The sequence below is a fragment of the Clupea harengus genome, chromosome 14 (assembly GCF_900700415.2).
Source record: "Clupea harengus chromosome 14, Ch_v2.0.2, whole genome shotgun sequence".
Lineage (NCBI taxonomy): Eukaryota > Metazoa > Chordata > Actinopteri > Clupeiformes > Clupeidae > Clupea > Clupea harengus.
Window position 1 is genome coordinate 23239538 of NC_045165.1, and position 16519 is coordinate 23256056.

Sequence of the window (16519 nt, forward strand, 5' to 3'; positions counted from 1 at the left end):
TCTCTCAGTTCAGACTCTCCACTGTGAGGTGTTGCTGTCCCCTGCTTCCAGCTGCCCATCCCCACCTAACAACCGCAGCCAGAGTTCTACTACTCATTGCCTACAATTCAGACTGCGAACCTAACAACCCATTTCTCTGCAAATATGATCACTATCATCTCCTTATTGTATTAATAGGAATCCCATGAGTACACGACTCTCAATTTGTTATGACCATTATAATTGCATGCTGGCATTATAAACACACTGTATACCCATAAAGATGTTCTACAACCAGTACTTTGAATGCTAACTCTCCATTTTTTACACACTTGTAGTTGTCGTGTATATATCATGTATTCTTGAATGTATATATGCAGTATGTATGCTAATCCTGATTAGCGTGTATGAATGTATCTGCTTGCTCTGATCCTCTCTTCTCTTCTGCTGCCCACCTCTTCCTCCTCTGCTCAAGGTTTCTTCCTGGTAAAGGGGAGTTTTTCCTTGCCACCGCTGCCTTAGTGTTTGCTCTTGGGGGTTGAGGCTCTGGGCTCTGTAAAGTGCTTTGAGACTATTTAAATGGTTATTGATGCTATGTAAATATAATGGAATTGAACTGAAATAAAAAAGATGACCCTTATTATTGGTAGCATGAAGTTAGGTGTCTTTTGTAGTCTTAGTTACTGTTATGTCAAGAAATACAAACTACTGTTCGAACATCTTATTATAGGACAGTTTGCACACACTACATCTGAGGACATTGCAATCATCAACGATTTTGTAATAGTAAGTATAGTCTCTCATTACAAAAAGTTTATTCTTGTATGTGTGTGTGTGTCATAATATAGTACAAAGACAGGCATTAGACTCTTTTTCAAATGGAAAATAAAAACAGGTCTTTCAGAGACCCTGTTTGAGTGCATAACTGAATCATCCAATACTATCTACAGTATCTGGCACCAGTGACACACGTTTAGTATGCTCTGTTAACCCTGCTGTTTATTATAGCCTGCTTTTAAAAATTAACAATAATATAATTAACTAAATAATTTTCCATGACGAACATTTTAGCCAGTTGTTTAAAGTGAGAATCACAGTAAATGATGAAAATATTGTAAGGTAGATGCTTTGCCTGTATTACTACTGGTACTACAAATGGTGAAAACACATCTGGTGATTTGTCCATGTAATGCAACAATCTGTAGCAACCTCTAATAATCAGCATCCTTCAGCTAATGGTGACGCTTCAAGTCCATAATTGTGTCACCATTACTGTAATAATTACAGGTGATCTGTGAATGCAGGAATGGTTCCAGTAGCCATCTGTGAAAAAGGATAGGCATGTTTCAAACATTATTTAACATTGTAACGAGAGAAGACCAAGTGTGCAATACATGACTTAATCTAGAGAGGTGTGTTCCACATTTCCCATCTGTTTTGGAGTCCAACTGTTTTCTCAACTGACGAAAATATGGCTGGGTACTCATATTGGTCTAGATCCAAATAAAACCCACTCGTCCACAGTGAGCTCTGTTTCAGAAGAAATATCATTAAGGTGCTATATTAGGTAGGATTCATCACTATGACAACAGCTGCCAGAGAATTGATTCTCATGATCAAAGTCAATCCAGTCAATAGAGAAGGAATGTTTCTACATCATAATATAAATCATAAATAAATAATAGTCGATTACTTTTTTGCATACAGTGATCATTTGAAGGAAAAACGACTGCAGTTTTCTACTGTGGTAGTCCCAGGTCCATTCAGTGCTGCTAGTTTAATAAGCTGTGACAGCGGAACATCAGGAGAGCATTATAGCCCATGCTTTGGTATGGCCAATGAAGCTGGAGTTCCGTGATGGTCTTAATATGGCTGATAAAGGAATAGTGGCAGAGGCTTAATGCACTCCATGGAGTTGGAGCAGTGGGTCTCATGCAAAAAGCCACCACAGTGACAGCAAACCCTGTTGTTTCAAGTCACCTTCCTCTGGCCGTCAAATTTACAAGTTATTTATAATGTAATAAGTTTGCCAAGTGCAGAGCAATGCAACAGTAATGACCGGATTCGCTTGGAACATTTCAAGATTCATGGTCCCTTCATCCAAATAATTAAGCTGCACTTTCCTTAATTGCCTCTCATCTATCTGGGGGGCGATTAAGCAGGTCCAATTCACTAACTACATCATAATCCTCTTTAAACCCAACACTCGGCTCTAGTGAAAGTGTGCACACACGATTTGATGAGGGGGGGGGGGGGGGAGTCCTTCCAGCTAGAACTCTCTACAGGAGTCAGATGGTTATTAGGATCACAGTGTCTCCATAGATCCAAGACAAGTTAGGGCACTGAACTGCTGGGGAGCTTGGTGGTTCTGTAAAGTTTCATAGCACTTTCCCCATGACTCATGTGTTTTTCAGGGTGGGGTTTCTTGGATTCAGAAGGTGAAGGCGTAGACGACTCCGACCACGACGATGTTGCCGATGGTGGCCACGATGGCGATCCAGAGCCAGATGGTGTCGCTGGACATCTGCTCCTGGTCGTCGGGTGGGGCCTGGGCGGAGGAGGCGGAGGCTGTCGCCACGTGAACGCTGGCCGAGGAGTTGAAGAGGGAGCGCTCGGTGCTGTAGTCGTCGTTGGGCGAGGAGTCCATGAAGGCACCCGTCATCACAGGGATCTGAGAGCGAGAGAGGGAGAGAGAGAGAGAGAGAAAGAAATGGGGAGGGTGAGATATGTTGCTTATGTTTGATCTGTGATACGATCTATGTCATAAAAAATACATGACTGTACAGTGGTGGTGTGGGTGTACAGTATATGCTTCATGCTATACCGTGTTTAACGAGATCTAGCCCATATTTCCCTATGGACAGACCCAATCATGAAAAACCCACAGATGTAGATTACGGTCTTTGAGCTAAGTGTTCAATGCTGTATCAAATGTACGGTGGTACGGTACAGTACTGTACCTTAACAGAGGATTTTCTACTTTGCAATGAATGAACAGTATTTATGCAATACATGAAACAGAGAGGACATCTTCTGTGCCATTATTTTGCGACACAACCAACACGCTTTCCACCACAGGCACAAATTCCAACAAGGACAATGGCAGGCACAAGAACCTGTGCTTAATTAAGGCCTAAATAAATATTTGAAGCTGCGGTAAGGTAAAGTGATTTATTGCCCAAGACAATTAGAGCTGGGAGGAGACTGGAGGGCTGAGCAGTGGAGCGTGCGCTCATAGCTACTGTACATCCTGTATGAGCAGGCTGAGTGCAGGCTACGCCACTCACTCGCACACTAGAAAACACAACCACCCCCTCCTCCTCCTCCTCCTCCTCCACCCCCTTCTCCTCCTCCACCACCTACTCCTCTCGCAAACACTGCTGAAAACAATGCTAAAAATACCTTGGGGCAAGATGAGAGATACACACATGCTCTCTCTCTCTCTGTCTCACTCTCTCTCAGGCAAACTTTGCTTTCACAAGCTGATTATGAACAGAGACAAATATGCAGACATATCTTATTGTCCATCTCTGTCTATTTCTGTCTTTGTCACTGTCACACACATATGTAAACATGGGATCTTACTCATAAACACACGCAATACATGCACATTAACACACCCTCTCACACATACATATAAATATGTATGCGTATGAGATGGTGGTTTGGAGGCATTTCCTTAACCGAATACATAACTGAAGAGAAACTTTACATTTTTAGATTAGATATTGAACAATGTAATTATAAGGGAATTCTGGGAAATAACAGCAAAATATGGGGAGAACTGGGGAACAAATATGAGTGGCTATTCTGGGGTGCTATCTCTATAATGGAGCTGGATTGGTTGAGGTAGCTGATGCATTTCACAGCTGTAAATGCAGAGCAACAGAGAATGGAATATTGTTACATGAATAACCATTATATAGATATAGATCTACAGTAGTGTGAACAAGGTTTTTCACGGACTTAAGATCAACCCGGTGTCAGATATGAGAAATTACAGACTTACCTTACATGTATGTGGTGGTCTCTTTGCCAGAAGTATGTGTAGTTGTACTGCAACTATAATGACACCATGACAGTGGAGCTCTTCATTGCTCAAGTTGATGGTCATATGACCAGTAGTTAGCATCTGTGTGCAGTCAGGTCTTTTAACATGTTGGCCATTACAAAAAATGAACCCTAATTAAAATGGATTGGTCAGGCAATCAATACTATGGATTTGTATACTGTGGAGAATATGGATTTGTTAACATGTAGTCAAATAAATATGAAAAGTTTGCATATGTTTTATGTGGGAGTCCTTGCTCATAATACAGAACAAATTGTCTGTAAGGCCTGAATCGTGAGCCTTGTTGCATTGCGTGATTCTCTGGGGTACAACATAGTGTATATTTGAATTATATTCCAGAACTATGAAATATGAATCAGATACAGATTCATTGGCATTCATTGTATTCCCAGTGGTGAATGCATTTGAATCTGCTCAAAGAGGACTAGGATCATACGTTTCTACAGAATGCATGTGAGAATGAATGTATAATGATTAAACCAAAGTTTCAGTCTAAGCTTTGACATTTTTCTTCATTCTCGTTGCATCATGAATTTCATTCTGTATATGCACTAACTTGTGTCAGCACTTCGTGGCGTTCCCATAATCATAATCGGAGCGTTGCTTTTCCTCAGCTAGTCACCTACCAACACAAAATTATTCTATTGTGTTGCATTGTGTCTTGATCGTCCCAGGGGCCTACGTGTTGAACTAGGCATCGAATGTGTTACATGTACATCCCCTACCATTCATTTCAATGGGAAATGAAAGCACACTGTGGTATGCCTAGAAACATTCAACAAATCATACACTGAAATAATATGCAATCAGATAAAGGGAACTAAAAGCAAGTCTCTTCAGGAACATGAAAAGGCATTGAGTATTGCACTGTGGTTGGATTTGGCCCCTTTTACATTCATTTATGGCCTCATCATTATTGCCCCAGGACAACTTCAACATCTGTGAGAAAGAGAGAGCCAGCCGAGAGAGATCTAAACAAAGTTCTTATATTAGTTGGAACACCCAAACTGGAGGGGTGATCAGCATGCAACCCCAGGTTCTGCCAGCATGCAACCCCGGCCTCATCGATTTTTCCCCTGGTCGAGGCGAGAGTGTTTTGCCGCGCGCTGCGCCATTCGATAGAACACGTAAAGAGGTGGGCTTCCTCAGCACGTGCCCGATGATCACTCAATAATCTCCTTGCAGCAGGGGAGTATCTCAATATAGATGACAACCATGTCTTCCTCATAACAGAAAGGGGGGGGGGGGGAATAAGGCAGTTGCAGTTCTTTATTTTTCATTTTATAAAGACTACTTTTCGTTTGTATCACTTTGATTATATTTACTGCCATAATTGCAAACTGACAGTGGAAAGCGGAGCAGCAGAAGAGAGCACATTCTGCCGATGAAATCCCTGTAAGTGACAAAGTGTTGTATGTGAGTCATTGAGTTATGTGAGGAGGAGAGGGCTTGCACAACAAAACAATGAAATATTGACAGTGCCGACAATTAGAGATGATTCCCCATTCTACCCAGATGAGCGAAGGGCCCTGGCCTTCTCATGGAGCGGAGCACTCTCTTGATTTATTATGTGTGGTTGTGTGGGCTTGGCAGTGACGATAAAAACACGATTTGCCTTTAATCTTGCTCGCTCATGACGTCTGTGTAGCTGTATATTTTAAATTCAATAGGAGTACTACTCTACTGTACTCCCCTCTACCAAAAAAAAAAAACACTGTTCGAGGGCAAACCCACGGCAAGCGTGGCACTCTTGACTAACTTTAAAGAAATGGGTGTGAGGCTGAGGAAAGCCAGTGGGGAATTAAAGAGCTTTAAGCTTCCCCAAAGATTCGGAGGGCCAAGTTTAATCTCCAAGGAAACGCCTGTGTTGCTTTCACGTCGAGGACTAACAGAGGGGCTTAAGCTGCCAGGGAAAAAATGTCTGTTCACTGAAGAACTTCAGAGCTTTACATATCTCAGCAAGCTATTTTTAAAAGAAGCGTGTTTTTCCGCCAGGTGGGTAGTCATTGTGAAGTGCTTTGTCCTCATTAGTGCCATTATCACCACTGCCAGCTCAGAGTATCTAGAGCTGGCCATTTCAGGGACTCTGAGGGACTTTTATTGATCCCTGTAGTCTGAGAACTGTAAATAAATAATAAGTCTCCTTAATTGTTACAAATAGTCAGAGTCCATAACTCTGAATCTCAAACACAATCTATTTGAGAAGGCTCTGCATATCATATCAGGTTTGGGTCCACAGAACTCGAAAACTGTTGTTGTGTTGTACAGCGTGTCACTGCATTTGGTGGATCTCATGAAATTCTGAAGGCAGCCTGCCTGCCAGAATGTTTTTGGGAGGGATTACATTGCTCGATAATATGCTTGAAGACAATGTCACATTATCCACTTAAAAATGTCAAATCATAGTAAACAGTATACAGAAGACATAACTAGACAGGCATGAACGTGAAATAAATAACATATTTTCCATTCAAAGAAAAGTGTGCTATCTTGAATGATTACATTTCTGGCAACAATAGACTACAAAAAGGTAGTTGTATATCTTATTCTGAGTGAGCATTTAGGGAACTATAATTTGTGGATGTGGTGGCTATACATTGATAGGGTGTGAAGCAGTACCTGTGAGTTAGGTTCTGCAATTTTGCAACTTGTCTAGTGAATATGAGGACAAGTGGGACTTAACACTATAACAGATATATTCTTTTGCTTAATTTGAGTATTTTGAGTACCTTCCACGTGGATCGGTGAAGTCTAACTATGAGATATCACAGACTAAAAGTTAGTAAAAAAAGAAGAAGAAAACAAACTTTGTGCACTACATATATGCCCACCTGCGCGCAGCAGTGGTCATGATGAGACTAGTCAGTATACATCTGGTTCTATCCTACATCCATTGCAATATCCAATAGATATACTGTAGATATATACTATAGATATCCAATAAATATACTACAGATATCAAATAGATATACTGTGTAGATACAGTATATACTATAGATATCCAATACATAAGACTCTGCTGTGCATTTCTGCATTTCAGTGAGGGCTGTTCATAGGTTTTGCTGTTTATCAATGATTCAACTGAGTGACGAGTGAAGGCCTGTCTTTTCCCTAAAGTGAGATGACTTTCAAACACATCTTTTCTCAGTAACTCCTCATAAATTATTTAAACAGACATGTGTTTTAATTTTATCCCACGGGAGTATGTGAGCGTCACCTATTTGTATCAGTATAGTTTACTGCCAAAGAAATTCCCTGTGTATGATCCACAAATAATGCCTGCAATAATGAAGACATTAACAAAATGTTATATGTGTTTAATGGTACCTCAACATTTTTTATGTGGACCAGTGTAACTTTCACCATGGAAAATGAGCAATTCCCTAAATTCATTAGTAAAATAAAATTATACATGACCGGGAATGATTAGTTTAGGTAGGCACCACATACTGTTATAAAACATATTCTGATCTTCTCTTCTTGTAGACACTGTAGCTTTAAAAGTGCATGCGACATATTCAGTTGGCTTTAGCCTGTTGCCAGGGGGATGTCCTTAGCAATGAATAATGTTTTTTTCTTGACAGCCATTCAAGGATAGACAAATAGGTGTAGTGTACTCTTGGAACCAAGAACTCTTTCCACTCTACTGAAGACTATGGAGGAAGACTATGGAGGAAGACTATGGACATTGCATCACGTGTCTGTCTGTCAATGCAAATAGCCACCGGGGCTTCACATCATTCATTACTGTGGAGACATATTTTAAAGCTGTATGGGTCTATTTGAGAGATGGCATGGTAGAGGGGTGTCATGGTAGACTGGGGAGAATTTAATAATGTGGTGTGTGTGTGTATGTGTGTGCGTGTGTGTGTGATTGTGTGCGTGCGTGTATGTGTGTGTGTGGGTGTGTGTGTGCGTGCTTGTGTGTGTGTATATAATTTAAGAGCCAAAGCGGGGAAAAAACAATCTTCTGTGTGCTTTTATCTTGAGTCTACATTGGGTTCTCTTATCTGGGTGGGCTCAGAGTGATATTGAGTAATACCAGAGCAGTGGTGGAGGATATGTAATGAACCCAGACTCAAGTAAGACCTCACTGGAAGGACGGTGGTGCTTTCAATTGGATCCACACATGGAGAGACCAAAAAAGATGAGGGAAGAAAAACATAAGCCGGAGCTTTACTTTCTTTGAATCACCTCTGAGACTTGTGGTGAGCAAGCTCTGTTTGACACAGTCCTAAATTGCAGTATCTTGCTGATGCGAAAAACTGTATACGCAGACATTACATTATGTAACAGAGATATTTGTGTCATAAGCCTGAGCTGAACATGTGACCCATCCAAGTGGTCGTATACATTATATGCATGTTCTAGACTCTAGTCACTACAATCCAACGTACCTTAGCAGTACTGGAAAAGAGATCACGACATCAGTATATGATAATATGATATATGATAATATGACAGAAGCTACACTATAACTCCCATCAAAAGCTACATGGATGCAGCCCATTGCTATTCTGCCGAGCATGTGACGGATAACACAATTCAGTCCTGCAGCTGCATGCCCCATGAGAGGCACATCAGACTGAGGCAGCCCAGCCTCTATGCCACGCTGTCTCTTATGCTGCCCTGCTGAGCCCCGCGGACACTGTGGAGTAGAGCTGCTCCGGTGTGGTGAGGGAGGCTTTGTGTCTGGAGCCTTCACTTTTCTGCCTCCTCCAAGCCTGCCTGCCTGGGATTCTCTCCAGAGCCCATGTCTGTCAAAGCCCCCCCCCCACACACACATCATACATCACAGATGAACAGTGGTGTGGGAGGTGTGGGGGCTGGCAACTGGGAGAGGAGGATGGAAAGAGGTAGAGAGGCATGAAGAGAAAAGAAAAGCAGGGCCAAGATGGGAAGAAGGAAGCGAGAAAGAGAGGAGGGAGGGAGAGGATTGAATGTCTGAATGTGGTGGTGGTGCTGATATGTGCCATCTATCAGTATTCACAACAGGATCCTGTCAACAGAAGTTTGGTTTTTGAGACCTTCTTTTGGTTTTGCATATCCTCAAACATATATTCCATGGGAACCCTTGACGAATGTTCTAAAGGAAACTTGTTTACTAGTTTTTGGCCTTTATCTCCCTCTCTCTCTGTGTGTTTCCCTCTCTCTCTCTGTGTTTCCCTCTTTCTTTTTCTCTCTCTCTCTCTCTCTTTCACTTGGCCCTAACTGAGTGCTTCTCCATGCTCTTTATGGACCGGGGGAAAGAGAGGAATGGGAAAGCGACAGCATCCAGCGTTGATGCATCTACTAGTCGCTACCCGCACTAAAGCACTCACAAACCATGACCAGGGCCCAGAGCACAGAGGCCACATCCGTCTTGAATCAGTCCTTGCGCAAAATAGATATGTGGAGTGTTCATAGTGCCTGTTATATTTCATCATACTGGAACAAAAGCCACATCCGATGAAGATCTTGATAAAAAACTGGTCAGCTTGATGTGTTTTTAATAGGCTGTGCATGACGTTCATGAGCGTTCAACAAGAGAAAACAACACAGCTGCTCACAGAGCAATTCATCAAACTGCTTGTGACTCATAACCCCCCGAGTCATTACTGTACGTCCTGCCCGCCCGCCTGCCAATGAGGGCTAATTGGCTAATTTTCACAATCACATTTAGTTGCGGAGCCGACACAGGTGTTTCTCCAGTTTCTCTGACACGGGTCAAATCTCACTGGGAACCCATAACACTGCATCTGCAGATTTTTTCTGTCATTGTGGTTTTGTTTACTGGTTGCTTTGTTGGTAGATTTGTTTATCCTGCTCGAATCTCACTGACCTTTATCTTCAACAACATGTGTATGTGAGCACTGCTGTTCACAAGGACACACTCTTACTTGCAAGAGTACATGGAAAAGTTTGTATTCAGGCGCAAAAGTGACCTTGTATTAAAATGTATTTCTGTTTTAACCTAAAGCACAATTTGATATATCATGTTGTATGAATAATCGTTACGAATTGTACAACTGGATCATTACTGTTTGTAGGGTATGGTGACTATTCTTTATAGTCCAGACCTGTATGGAACTAGTTCTCTGGGGCTTGAGGTAGCTATCGGATGATGTACATAAGGTGTGACAGAGAGAATATCTCCCTTTGGGAGAACATAAAAAAGCAGCACTTTACTCTGTGTTATTAGGATTGGCATGCCTGCTAGTGTAGCTGGTATACTGTGGCGCTGAATAAACATTTTAAACAGGAGAAAGATATGAGCAGAAATGAAAGAATTACCCCAGGGCACAGTTGTACAGACAGCAGCCCCCATGCAACTTTTCAGGGAAAATAGCTGCCAGCTGGCAAAAGGAAATGGACGTTCATTTATTTTACTTCAGGCAAAGACAGTGTTGCCACAAATGAGCTAGGAGTTATTTTCTAGTGAGCTTACAGTATATACCTGGTAATACAGTGAAGGCAGCATGTCCTTTTCACTGTATGCTGTATGCTCGGTGAAAAGAAAAAAGACAAATGTGATAAGGGGACTTAAATTAACACGTTTATTGGGGCTAGTTTGGAATGGCATCACAAAAGCAGGAGTCCCATCAGGGGAGAATGGAGGGAAAGCCAGACAGAGTGGGATGCTTGGGGATCCGTCAGATGAGGCTGACATTTGAAGATGTGAGGGACAGCTTATGAAGCTGTTTGCTGAGAAAACACCCCAGCAAAGGCTTGGGCTAATCCACCTTGGTTTAGATTAAGCTCTTAGCAATGATGCGCCCATCACCCGCACACATCCTATCCAGTGTACACACACACAGACACACAGACACAGACACACACACACACACACACACACACACACACACACACACACACACACACACACACACACACACACACACACACACACACACACACACTCTGGCATCCAAAGTCACACACATCAGTCACTGAGAGATACACAATATGTCACACACGAAAGTGATGATGACTCACACAGCCATTTGCCGTCTGTGCAGCTGTTAGGCTTGAATAGCGTTGCATCCTCAGCACAGTGTGAAAGTCCTGAATACTCCGGACGTCAGCTATGAGACTGGGATTAGGAAATACCTCTGTGTTGGTGTCTCGTTTTCCTTCAGTGGCAGATTGCTTTTTTTGTGGACAGCAGCAACTTCCTTTAAACGCTCATTTAGAGTTCATTACATAACGATATTAGTCTTTCAATGGTAAGGAGTTATTCAGTGAAACCTTTTTAGCTATTGAAGGAAACTGGCTGAATTAGCTTACATTTTGGAGTGACTCAGGGAAAGTGTATTGCAAAACTGCTAACTTTATCTACATTCAAATGTTTCTGAAAGGGAAGATTAGAAGGGGGAAATTCAGCATGAATGGATGGTGGATGCCGTGTAATGTGTAGCTAGGATGTGCTAGTTCAGTGACATGTAATCTACACAGAGGGCGGGCCAGTAATGTCAACACTGACACCTGTGAGGTCAAACAGACCTCTCACATAACCTCTCGGAACTTGTGTAATGGATAATGGAAAGAGTTCCAAGTGAGTACCGGTAACAATTACCCCTACCTGTTAATCTTGCTGAAGCAACACAATCTCTGGGAAAGAGGTAGTTCCACCTGCTATTGCCATTTCACTACAGCAATTTCTATTGGATAAAAGTTATGTCATGTTTTTATTAAAAAGGCACTGGTTGTTGTCTGCTAAATGATCTTTATGCTCAAACATGGTCCTTTATGACAATGTGAGTGTGAGTCATAACATATTTGCACAAGCAAACCAGTGAGGGGAGAAGTGAGCATGTGCAAAGGCCTTACTATCCTCTCTTATTCACACATGTGCAGATGAGCAGATTTGGGAAATATTGAAATTTAAGAACCACATCATGGTGGTTGCTGTGCACATATTTTAGCTTAATTGAAGTAAAGCCATCTATTTTATACTCACTCATTATAATATAGTTAATCTTGTCATATCTGATATTTGGCCTGTTCTATTTAGCCATAGCTGACAATAACAATGATGAAAGATTAAAGCAACTCTATGCAACAATTAGCCACTTTATGAGGTATGTTTTTATGAGCAACTGCTTTACGTATTGTCTTCAAATTAATTTTAATGGACTTTTTTGTGAAGGACAGATAAATATACCTTTCATTCCCACTAGCCGTCCAGGCTATGCACTATGTAGTTTTGCTGTTCCAGTCGGAACACCCCGCGAAAAGCTTTTATGCCAACATGCCAACAGGGCTGTTGGTGGTGTTTGCAAGGTCTTTGCGTGCATTTTAGGTAGCTCACTAGTTTTAGACAGACACTCCGTAATGCTGCTTTAAACATTTAAACAAACAGTATTGATGTTGTCTGATTTGTCAAAAGTGATTGTTTTTGGTTTGTGCTGCATTGAGATGTGAACTCATGTTGTAGGAATAATTCCTTCAAAATTGTTGTCTGTAGAGCCATACTTTGTCAAAAAGCCTCTCGCAGAATGTTCGCTTTCCAAGCACACATGCTTTGACATCAAGTATGCATCACATACAACACCCTGATCCTCCCTGCTACCCCAACCCTTGCAGCCCACATCACGCATTCACTAAGCAACGGCAACCACTTTCTTTACCATTTACCACTTCATTTAAAGCGCATCCTCTGCACGCTGCCCTACCAAACGCACACCGCATCAGCCTGCACTTCCTCTTTCATATGTGGATGCAGAAGACCGTATGGATAGCGTGCTCAAAACCAGTCATCTCAGAATGTAATAATCTACACCTTGCATTTCAGCACAACAAATGATCCAAATCCATGCCACCTCTTGTGGAACCCAACTGCAGAGTATCCATGGTGTCAGCCACGATGGTTTTTTCATGTCATGCCATTTTATACATGTGCAATTCTCAGAATGAATGCACCAGGGTCATTCTGAAAATATTATGTCTGGCTATAGTATTGGACAGTTAGTTTGCACAAGATGGCATTGAGCTGCAGGACCAACATGGACAATGGGACAGCTCAGCTCTGTGTGAACTCATACTGTATTTATATCTGTCTCAGCCAAGTGCAAATCAAATTCTACTTTGAAGCCAAGTCTTTGAGCTCATTTTTCTCTGAAACTGGGTAGAAAAAGCACTTCTCTGGAGGGGATAAAGGATATACGTCATGAAATCCCCTGTCTCATATATGGTGTTTTTGTCATGCAAAGCTATTGAGATATAATGGGAGAAAATATGCAAGTTAAAAAAACAAACCAGGACACAGCCAGGAACTGCTGAACTGACATAAATGAATTGCTTCAGAGTTTAATGGTTCCATCCCTAGATTATTTCAGGCGTGGTAATATGAGATGGAAATACGAGACCAGAGCAGAACGGATATATTGAAGGCATTTCCATTCACACCCAAATCACAGCTGCTTTCTGGTGTCACAGTTATTACTTTCCTGTCATGTAACTGACAATGAAGGTATACTTTCAGAATACTCTCTCTATCATACACAGTATAAATAAACATACAATAAAATAATGCCTCCCTTGACCTGTCTTGGCCAGATCTGTTCTTTGACATATTACAGCACTTCCCAAACAAATTAAATCAGTTAATACAATACAGCTGTAAATCTAGGCAACATGGCCATGAGCACCAATGAAGATGTCAATTTTAAGCATCTGAATATTGAAATATGCGCCCATCAATCAAAGACTTGCTGGACTCGCAAAGGACAACAGCTGTGTAGTGATGCCTCCATGTATGATGTAGTGGTGTGTTTATACAGCACCTTCCAATGGCTATCAAGAAGTCAAGTCCATAAAATGCTGGCCACAGGCTGATCATATTTACATGTAGGATCTACATTCAGCCTATATGAAGATCTAAGATCTAAATCCAGTATGAAACCACATCCTACCTTTAAGCAACCGGGATAAGTCTGTCAATAATTTTGAAGTTAAGTAACGATTGTGTTATTTTATTACGGGATCAGGGTTATTGTTAAAGTTGCAGATACAATACTATTTTAATTCATAACGACAGTAAATACTGTGCAATGGTATGGAAGTAGGACACCAGATGTACTCAATTGCAACACTGTATATAGAGTGTTGGAATGACTTACAATAAAGCAGCATCATGGAAATGTGTATCCTGGCCGAGAGTGTTCAGTTCCACGCCTATGCCTATTCCATTTCTCATGCCTACGCAGGTTCCTGTCAGCCATCGCATGTGTTTTTACAGTTACAGTCGTGATGAAAAACATGGAAGTCAGAGACTCTTCGGTCAAATATTATGACAAAACATGTCATAAGTTATGTCAGCTGTCATAATTTGTTGCAATGCATTTAAAACATCCTGTCATCCTTCAGAGACAATTCTACAGTCTTTGGCAGACATGACGAGCCACTCCAGTGATGTGTCAAAGCACATAACCATCTCCAAGCCATCACTGGCTTTCACTTGTGTGTCGAGGGCAACCTTTCTCTGTGCCTCTACTATATGACAGCACTTCAACTTAATGGAGCGTGACTGTTCAATTTGCAACCACTCAGGTGTCGCTTTGGCGTCTTAATTGGTAATCAAAACACATGGATGAACTGTTAGTTTAGTTCAATGGTGTGTGGTCAGGCGTGCTTTTGAAACACAATGTGCAAGAAAAGAAAGAGACTTTGATGCTCCTCCACTAAACATCATCACTGACCTGAATGATAACGCACCGCCGTGTGCTACTGCCCAAACTTGTAACGCATCCTGCAGCTGGCCTTGCAGGCAGCATCTGCACAGCCTCACCCCATAGCCCACCCATCAAAGGTCTGAGTCTATTTGATGTCACTCTACCTTACAGCGAGCACGGGGGGCTATGCTGGCTTGGAGTGATGTTTTCAGGTGGGGTGTGTCGAGAGAGCCCATCAGTCAGCAAGCTAGCAACCTGCTGACTGTGGTGGATAAACAAAGATAGAACCTGTGTTTTCCCTGTTGAATATACTCCCAAAAGTTATTCAGGTATCTGTGTGTGTGTGTGTGTTTGTGTGTTAGGAGTGCAGGATAACATGTAGCCTACGCTTGAAGATGAGCATTTCCTAAGATACATTGATGAATTCTTAGCCTCTCCGTGGACACTGAACAAAGCCAAGAACTATATTCCACCCTTTGAATATAAACAAAACAACTGTGCACACAATAATACATCAAAGCTGCTGTGTATTACCAAGAAAGCATTATGATGTATACCATATATTATCAAGATGAATTGGGATACTTATTTGACAAATCATTGCGGTGAAGATTTGCAACATTCATCCTCTTATACCCAACTATACAGCTGATGGATGGTAGTTTAATCTAACTGCTTACAGCAGCCAGAGGGCGTTTTTCCCCGTACTTCAGAAGCAATACAACGTTCAACAGTCTACATTTATCTTGAGTAAAATCTGAAAAATATCTGTTACAATCAAACTGTACGTCTAATCCCAGAAGCAAACAAAAGACATATTTAGTGTCGTTTTTACTTTATTTCTAGTTTGCCGTCTGCCTTCGACGTTTCCATTGCATGCTTGCTGCATTTAATTGTGCCCATAATCTTCATGGTTAACCACATGTTGTCAACACGTTTTCCCAGAATTAGCGTAATTAATAATTGGTAGTTTTCAGTCAAAACATGATATACGAATACTAGTAGGCTATCCTACAACTCTTATAACCACGCCCACATATGTGAGAATATTAAAGTTAGATTTCTGTCTACACCTGTCGAACTGACAAAAATATTTCAGACCAAACATGTATCTTACCTGTGCTGCCATAAATGAAAGATCCATGATGTTTACTGGCTGGTGCACCCGAATTCAACTTACGTAGGGGTGTTTCAACATGTATTAGTATGGTTTATTACTCTAAACAACCACCACGAATCTCTGAAAGTCCTCGCTCCATTGAAATGATACCGAACTCAGAGCAGTTTTGACGGGCGTCAGTTCGTAAGCACAACCTGAAGGCGAGTGAGCCGAGAGCGGGCGGGGATGTTGACGCGGGCGGGAGACAGCAGTCAGTGGGTGAGCTGTAAGGATGTGCAATAGTTAATCTCTCTCTCTCTCTCTCTCTCTCTCTCTCTCTCTCTTTCTCTCTCTTCTCTCTCTCTCTCTCTCTCTCTCTCTCTCTTTCTCTCTCTCTCTCTCTCTCTCTCGCGTTTCCCCTCTCTCGCTCCCTCTTGCTCTCTTCCACTCTGTCGATCACCCACGCTGTGTCGAATATTAATTGATTTCAAACTGAAAGTTTGTGTGCGAGAATATCACAGAGGGTGCCTGACAAATAAATTCTATCTAGTATACTAACCATATACTTCACACTCCTTGGCTTCTGATGAAGAAAAGAAAACTCAAGGGCCACAATATCCATCCAAAATAACATGCAAGTACAAGTATCCAACCATTCATGTGCATCAAGCCCTTTCAGAAACATTCATATTATCTCTAATGGAGTGATATCAGTCA

General features: G+C 41.7%; 1 protein-coding gene across 1 annotated transcript; it reads right to left on the reverse strand.

Moving 5' to 3' along the window:
* Positions 1-760: 760 nt before the first annotated feature.
* Positions 761-16066, reverse strand: LOC105895825 (uncharacterized protein C14orf132). Its single transcript, XM_031580776.2, has 2 exons — positions 15821-16066; positions 761-2650 (listed from the first exon to the last, which is right to left on the reverse strand). Exons 1-2 carry the CDS (start codon positions 15845-15847, stop codon positions 2411-2413), a joined length of 267 nt encoding a protein of 88 aa, XP_031436636.1. The 5' UTR covers positions 15848-16066; the 3' UTR covers positions 761-2410.
* Between the last annotated feature and the right edge of the window lie 453 nt (positions 16067-16519).